The sequence below is a fragment of the Pteropus alecto genome, unplaced genomic scaffold (genome assembly GCF_000325575.1).
Source record: "Pteropus alecto unplaced genomic scaffold, ASM32557v1 scaffold484, whole genome shotgun sequence".
Classification (NCBI taxonomy): Eukaryota; Metazoa; Chordata; class Mammalia; order Chiroptera; family Pteropodidae; genus Pteropus; species Pteropus alecto.
In genome coordinates this window covers 965,932-974,362 of record NW_006435778.1, presented here as the reverse complement: position 1 = coordinate 974,362, position 8,431 = coordinate 965,932, and the positions used below count along the sequence as shown (strand labels likewise).

At 44.5% G+C, this 8,431-nt stretch overlaps 1 protein-coding gene across 12 annotated transcripts in view; it reads left to right on the top strand.

Moving 5' to 3' along the window:
• The window catches only part of ERI3 (ERI1 exoribonuclease family member 3), a 126,391-nt gene that overhangs the window by 26,623 nt on the left and 91,337 nt on the right, over positions 1-8,431 (top strand). For all 12 annotated transcript variants that reach the window (XM_025046418.1, XM_025046420.1, XM_025046417.1 and 9 more), the window contains one exon: positions 5,491-5,607. In XM_025046418.1, the coding sequence (XP_024902186.1) occupies positions 5,491-5,607 (117 nt within the window). The remainder of the gene's footprint in view (positions 1-5,490; positions 5,608-8,431) is intronic.

The following is an 8,431-nucleotide window of genomic DNA, read 5'->3' as shown; positions in this document are numbered from 1 at the left end:
GATAAATTAGTTGTTACTGTCTAAATTGAGAGAATGCCAGTTCCTAGATTGAGAGGGGCAAGCCATGAAAAGTGATCTGCTCATTCCCTTATTTCAGACAGGGTCATAGAACCATCAGTTCAGGCAAAGGAGAATCTGTGATTTAGAAAAAAGTTCTGTAAGAGCACTACACTATTATACCCTCTCTCCTATGGTCAAGAAATTCTAGCTGTCCAACATAAGTCTCTCCTGCTTAAAATCCTTTTGTTGTTATTCTGTTTTCAAATATAATCTTATCATTGCAGACACTTCAGTTGAAGGGAGTTTGAATACCCTGTAAATAACCTATACATTTTTTTTCTTGTAATCTACTGATTGTGAGTGTGAAATTTCATTTGCAATGCTGTTTCAGTTTGTCCTCAGTTTATCAAGAGAATTGCGGGGGTTCCTAGTTGAGTAATGAGAAAGCAGTTGCATTTAGAACCTTTGCTCCAACTTAAACCTCTGCTCACTTAAAAAGGTAAAAGAATATTTACTTGGTGCTTCCTTTTTATCTCTGTCTTACCTCCCCTTAAAAAAAAAAAGAAAAAGATTCGCAGCTGGTGTTTTAATTGAGGGAGACAGCAGATATAATAAGTTTGGAACCAAGGATAGTTTGAAAAACCCAGGTTCTGAGGCTTTATCCTTAGCTGTGAAGTTGTGGCCAGTTCCCATCCACCCTCAGCAGACCAGCGTTTGGATTTAGGATGCTCCACCCTTGGGCTGCCTAGCGATGCAGGCAGCTTGTGGGTAGTGTAGAGTGGCCAACTGTCCCAATTTTAGCCCTTAATGTCCTGTGTTCCAAGAAACCCTTGGCCTGGGCAAACAGAAAACTGGAATGTTGGTGGTTTATAGCAGTTAAGGGAGGATGAGAAACCACTTAGAGATGAGAGGCAGGGGATCTGGTGGAAAACGCCTTGGAGTGTTACATGTCTAGGTTTGAATTCTGGTTCTACCATCTACCTTTGTCACTTTAGGTAGATCATTTCCTGTGGTGAGCCCTGTGAAAGTAGAGTGTTTTCTCTTAGGGACATGTGCTTGCCATTTATTAGCCCCTTCATATGTTTACTCACTAAAAGTTGAGAGAGTGAAGTCTGTGTGCTAGAATGGAGCTGGGTGCTAGAAATGCAACCTGAAGACTCATGGTTCCTGACCTCCCTGAGCTCAGAGCATAGCGCCATCTGTGTCACTGCAGCCATAATGGAGGCTTTTCAGTAGCAATCCTCTAGGACTTCCTGCCTGGATGGATAGTCCACATTTATTGCTCTGGTAACTTGAGAGCAGCCTCTCTTCCTAGTAGATAGTAGACTGAGCCCCCTAAAAACAACCTTTCAGACTAAAAGAATCAGATACTTCTTGACTCTTTAGATTTTGAAAGCTGCTCTTTTTAAATCTCATTTTAAAAAGAGTCTTACTCTTTTTAAATCTCATTTTCCTTATTTGGAGTCCCAGCTCTGTTCCTTGCTAGCAGTATAACCTTGGGCAAGTGACAACTTTTTGGGGGGCCTTGATTTATTCCTAAAATAGGGATAATAATGATTCCCACCTCATGAGTTGTTAGGAGGGTTCATTGAGCTCATTTCTGTTAAATATTTAGCAGATTGTCTGCCGCACAGTAAGCAATAGATGGAAGGAATGAAATGACTCCATTTTCTGCATGTGTCTGAGGTTTTTGGGGTCAGCCCCTTTCTACCCCTTGCCCAGACTTCAGGCACCTTAGAGAGAGGAGACACATCTTATTTGTCTGTGTCCACACCCAGCCCCTACCTGGTAAATAGTAGCTGCTTAATAGTATTGGTTTGTGACCTGATGATGATTGTGATGATGATGATATGACCTATCTTCCAGGATTAATAAGGGTAAGATAAGAAAATGTTTTTGAAAGCACACTTTCAAATTGAAAAGCCTTACACTTTGTATGTCCCTTCATGAAGATATTTATCATAGTGCATTGTTCATTATTTGTTCATGAATCTTATCTGCTCACTAGTCTGTGGACTTCTCCAAAGTAGACTGTGTCTTATCTCTAAATCCTGCTCCAACACCTGTGCGGTGTCCTGCACACAGTAGATTCTCAGGCAGTTTAATTGAATGCAAATGACATATAAATGCAAGGGATTGTGGACCAATTATTAGAAGAAAAGAGAGTTGGTAAATACATACTGGTTCTCTTCTTCCTGGTGATACCTTTATACAAGCAGATACTCTGCTACTAAAAAAAAAAACTTCCTAGGGAGATGATGAGGAACAACAGTTTCATTATCTGAGCAACTGCCCCTGGAGGCTGGCTCTTAAAATTAATGCGATCAACCTAAACTTTGAGATTACCTGAGTTACTTCTCATTATCAGCTGAAAACTGTTGAAGTGTTTGGCCTACCCCAGGTGCACTGGCTGTAGAGTTGTGCCAACGTGGTACAGATTGGGCTCCTCTCCCAAAAATGGGCTGTTGGGGCCAGTGTTTTGGGGTTCTAGGCTTGGCTGGGTAATATGAAAAGGTAACAAGTACCTAAATGAATTCCTTTCTACTCTGACTCCCCAGAAGGTCTTCTGTCAGAAGCTCCTCTTTTGCATTCTGCATTCTCAGTGGCTCAAATGAATATACCAGTGTGCAAGGTCATTGTTAACAAAAGCTGCTGATGGTACTGAGGAAGGGGCCCTGCAAAGTCATGTTCTGAGATTGGCCATTGATAGTCCCTCTTGGTCTTGGGAAGAAGGCCTAGCTGATGAGCTAGCAACATTGTAGGGAATGTTTATGATAGGTTCAGTCTGCTATGTCCCTGGTCCCCAGGCATCTACCTTTTTGCATGGAGCTGAGGCTGGCTCGTTCCTCCTCTCTAGGAGGATGATAACGAGTGTGAGCTCTTAGGTTGATTCCCTTTCCTCAGGGGTGAGGAAGCCAGCAGCAGGAAAGTCTGAAGATTGAGCTACGGTGGGGAAACCCATAGGCCAGGTTTTCAAAGAGTGTACTGGAGATGCTGACTTGGTACCAAGCTGGTCAGGGCAGGAGCTGAAGCGCTTACTATTTTATAATAAATACTAATGAGATTCTAGATCTATAATATCATTTGAGATATCTAAAACCATCCATGTGCTTGTAAAAAAGTGGAAAGAGATCAACTTTAAGCCATAAATTCTTGGTAATAGAGGGTTGGGTTTTTTTTCTATTTGTGTTTGATAGATATTTTTGTTTCCAGAGGAATGTCAACTCCTAATTTCATAATGTATCATGGGCTTAAGAAAATTGAATTTAATAAAAGCCAGAGATGAATGGCATCCTTAAAGGTCCCAACACTTGTCTTTATTAGCAGGACAAACTGCAGGTCTCCAAACACTGCTTCTCTCCAAATGAAAGTTTAAATGAAAAGTACAGTTGTGTCACAGGTTAAATTTCATTGTGGGCCCAGCTAACATTGTTAGTGAGGAGCTGGCTGTATTTGTTTCCTTAGACACCAGGGCAGCCAAACTCACCAGGCTTTGGAGCTCTTTCTGTTGGGAAAGTGTTTCTTCTGCTTCGTGGGAGTGGAAGAATAATACATCAGAAATTCAGGACTCAGATGAGCCTGATTCAGACAAACCCCCGCCTCAGAGTTTGCTCTTAGAGATCTTGGATGTCTGATTTTCCAGGGGGACCAATGTGTATTTTGAGGGAGGAGTGCGCCTCAGTTTTGTTTTTCAGCACAGCACTGTCCTCCACCTGGCCTGCTTTGTAGTGTGTTGTGGGGAACGAGAGGCCCAGGAAATTGGGGAATTAAGTACCCACCTTCTTCACATCGGGAGGAGAAGCATCACCTAGGCCAGGCAGCAGACTGGGCCTCCTCCTTGTCCCTGCTCTGCCTCAGCCTTGCAGCTTCTCTGCCCTTCCTATCTCAGGGGGCTCCTGTCAGCTCCCCTATTTTGGGTATCACCCTAAAGTGACCAGGCAACCAGAACCGGTGAATTTCTCTCATGAACTTTGACTGCCTTGGTTTGGTCTTCAGTCCTGCTGTAATGTTTTGAATAAAAATAGATGCTTTAAAAACAAGCCCAATAGTAGTGGGTATGTTTGAGGGTGTGTGTATGTGTGTGGGGAAACCTGGCTGCCCTGAACTATCAAGATTGGCCATTTCTCTTTCTGTTTTCCCACTCTCCGTTTTCTGCATGCAGTCAGGTGTCAGCAGCTTCCCTGTTGCTTCTCCAGGCTGTCCCTGGAGAGAACCAATTTGCCTTGATTTTAGTGATACTGGAAAGGTCCTCTTCAGAACGGAGGACCTGGGGTAGGGATGCCACTGGAGCTGACTGCTGGGACTGTTGAGTGGGCAGAGCCCCCCTTCTCTCTGCAGTGGAGGCCTTTTCCACATGCTAATTTTACTCAGAGGATTTTGCTTTTATTTATTTTTTTTATTATTTCCTATTTGTCTCTTCCAGATGTTTTCAGGGCAGTTTTTTTGTGTTGTAAACTAATTCCATTCATGTTTTAAAAATTTATGAAAGCGCTAATAAAAATGTCAAAGTGGTAAAAATGTTAGCTTTTCCTCTGCTTTGATTAAATTTTGCAAACTGTTTTTGAATATTAAAAAGCAATAATTTTTTTTATTCTCTCTCCTCGCTTTCCCTCTTCTCTCTGGCGCGCGTGTGCTCTCCCCTGCCCTCTCCCCCGCTCTGGTGCATTCCTCCCTTCCCAGGAGCGATGTCTGAGGCGTGCTGCATAGCCAGTGTTCTGCAAGCCTGTTTGCACACCAAGACCTTGGTGCTGTGCATCTCTATTAAATAACGGAGACAAATTAATCTTAGAGACACCAAACAAATTGTCACTCCTCTTCCTTCTCTTCCATTACGTTCCAGTGGACTGGGAAGGGCTGGCTAAGCGATTTGGGTGGGGGAAGCAGGCTGGGAGGAGGAGGGCTTACTGCCTGAAAGAAAGGTGGGAGGGCACTAGCTCCGATTACTTACTCACTTTTTTCCTTTTTAGTATCCCCTTTGGCTTTAGATATTATTATTATTATTATTATTATTATTATTATTTTGATAAAAACTAATGTGGAAATTCATCAGCTCTGTTTAAACTTTATGTATAGAAGTCTGAAGTCTGCGTGTTGGTCTGATGGCTGGTTGTCTATATGGCTGGAGATCCAGGCCCATTCCAGGGCAGGGACCTGGGCTAGGGGAAGGGAGGCTTACTTTTGAGAGCTTGAGTGAGCAGGCCTCTGCTGGAGAACCAGTTGGGGAAACTAGGGCAGTTTATACTGCTTTCTTCCTTCCCCTTTCCAGAGACAATGGAGATAGGGCAAGTGTCCCATCCCTGGAACCTGTGAGAATGTTCACAGTAGAAGGGTTGGGATTGTAACTGAGGTGGCACTATTTCACTCAGTCTTGGGTTTGGCCTAGTGAGAGGTAATGAGTCTAAAACATTCTCATTCTTGACTCTGAGTTGTTATTTGAAATAATTGGTTAAAAAAATACTTATTCTTCCTCTTCTGCTTCTTCCATTCCAGGAAATCATTGAGTTCCCCATCCTGAAGCTAAACGGCCGGACCATGGAGATTGAGTCTACCTTTCACATGTATGTCCAGCCCGTAGTCCATCCACAGCTTACTCCCTTCTGCACAGAGGTAAGGGCCCTGCAGGTGGGCAGCAAGTGCTGCTGGACAGGAGCTTTTGGATCATTGGTGTCTGTACAGGCCACTTAGGGAAAGCTTAGGTTTTTATCAGTGGTGAAGGCAGGTACACATTGGACCCAGCAATTGGCTTTTTACAAAGTCTGCCGCTCCACCTGGGCTACTCTGGTCATTGGAAACCCAAGAAGAGCAGTGGCACAGTTTGTTCCAGCTTCTCTAACATTTTTCCTTCCTTTAATCCCTACATTTCCCAGTGACTGGACATTTGGAGTCTAGGAGCAGGAGGGTGCTTCTGGGGCTCAGGTTCTTTTCAGTTCCATTTCCCTTGGGGCCCCTTGGCAAGAGGTGAAGATTTTAGCTTTTTGGAAGGAGAGATTTTGTTTAGGTTTTCTTAGCTTTCTGGTAATGTTTCTCTGTTCTTGAGCAAAGTGGCCCTGTGTGAAGCATTGGTTGAGTTTGTGGGAAGCACACCCTGTCACTTAGGAAAGAGAAGGGCAGTCCAGGTGGGGCGTGAGCACAGCCTGACCAAGGCTGAAATGTCCTTATCCTTATCCTAGGCTGGTACTGACCTCGGCCACCTTGTCAGTAGGTTAGTTTTGGCCCCATTTTACAGACCGAAACTGGGACTACCTAAGATGATACTCGCTGGAGGCTCAAAGGAGCCGTTGGCAGAGAGGAGGCACCCCTAAGAGTTCTGACTCTCAAGACTGTATGGAGAGCCTTCCGTGGCTGCTTTCCCTGTGATGAGTCATGTCATACTCTCTGTGGTGGCTACAGGCTGTGGTGAAATACAAGAATGGACAAGAATACATGGTGACAGAGGTGATGGGAGAACATGAGTGTTTCTGGAATCTTAAGAATTTGGGGCTGGGATACATTCGAGACTTTAGGCCTTCATTTAGAGACCTACTTTCTACATGTGAATGAAACTGGAGAAAAGAAGTTTTGAGTAATCCCCAAACATCACCTTGGTGTGGAGGAGGCTGGTGTAGGGCCTGCCTGCCACTGGTGGGAGGCTCTGAGGCTGACTTAGCCCAGATATGGGATCCTAAGGGTTGCTCCTGGGCTTTGTGCCAGTGTTTCCCACTTGATCCAGGTGGGCCTTTTGTTGCAGGCATTCATCTGCCAAAGTGTCTCTCAAGCCTTTTGTTGTTCCAACTAATGATGTTGAAGTTCTTGCTCCCTTTGGGGTCTACTAGTTTTTCCCCCTTTCCTCTGGGAATTGCCCGTACCACCAGGGGGTTTTAATCTGTGCTTTTTGCCCCTTTTGAAAAATCACCATTTTAATGATGATGAAAATTCTCTTCTGGGAAGAGAATGGGGAAGACTTTCCTTAAACCAGCCATTTATCCGAGCCCTCCACTAGTCTGAAGTGTCCTCTGTCCTCTTCTTCCTCTCTGTGTGTAACCTCCCCTTGGGGTACCAGCTCCATCTAGGTCGTCTGGCATAGACAAGCAGGCCCAAATTATTGGCAAGGTTGCTACCTGTTTAGAGATGGAGCATAATGCCGCTAGAGAGCTTAGCGTGGGCAGGCATGATGCTTGGTAGCATTGGGAAAAGGGATCTTTTTTAGAGCAGGGCTGCCGCTGCTTTTTTTTCACAGGGCAGTGGGAGGGGGTGAGTGGGGAGGAAGGCTTATGAGACTATGATAAAAGCTATGTTTCTTTTTTCTAGAAAATTTCACCTAAGGACGTATATGCATAATTTGGATGGGAGTAGGCATGGTAGTGTTGGGAAATCCTTATTACGAAAGTAAAGATGTGGCTGTGCTGCAGGCACCGAGTCTTCATTTTGTCTCAGGCTTCCAGAGCTTAAAACTCTCCCTGATCTGGTCCCTGCCTTTTCTTCCAGCCTTATATCTCCTTACTTCTCTCCCCCTCACTTTCCTCACAATCCGCCTCTACACATGACAGTCCTTCTACCTGGATGATGCTCCCACTTTTCTCCCCTAGCCCCTGCTTGTCCCCTAGGACTCTGTTCAGGGTCATCTTCTCTGGGAAATCTTCCCTAAGCCCCAGGCTGAGTTGTACTCACCCCAACATAAAACCGATCATATACATTATACTGTAATTATCTGTCTCCCTACTAGAATGTGAGTTCCTTGAGGGCAGAAACTAGATCTGATCTGTCTGTGTCCCATCATTAGGGCCTGGTACCAAGCAAACACTTAATACGTGTTCCTTAACTGAATGAACATTGTCAAGGAATTATTCAGCTACACTTTGCTTCCCCTAGAGTAATTGTACTGTTGACTTGCTCTTTTGAATAAATAAAGTCTTTGGAAAACCTTGAATCTAATTATTACCCTGTCTCCATACCAGATGGAACTGCTATGCAGAGAAAGGCATGGACACAGAATGGGGGCCATTGTCCTTAGACCTCATTCAACCTGGCAGTAGCTGCCTTTGGGGTAGGGGTGGCGGTCATTCCAACTAGAAAGAACTTTTCATTAGTAAGTATGTGGAACAACCTCAAAGCTCCTAATTTTGCCTAAGTAGCTCCTTTGGTTGGAGTTTCTCTCATGCTCAAGAAGTTCTAAAGAACCCTGGCCTGCTTGTCTGTGTACACACACACACATGAGTACACACATGAGCACATGCTTGTGGTGGGGGATTGGAGAGGCTCAGTCCTGGCAGCAGGAAGAGGGATTCTGCTTTGGGTGAGTCTGTAGCCCACATATAGACACTCTTACTGCTCTGTGTAATGAACGTGTTATTGGCCCCCTTGAGGTCCTTAGTTCTAGTGGAGAGTCTGCCTGAAACCATGGTTCTGACAGAGATAGGCTGGGATGTGTTTCATTCCTTCCCACCCTTTCCCT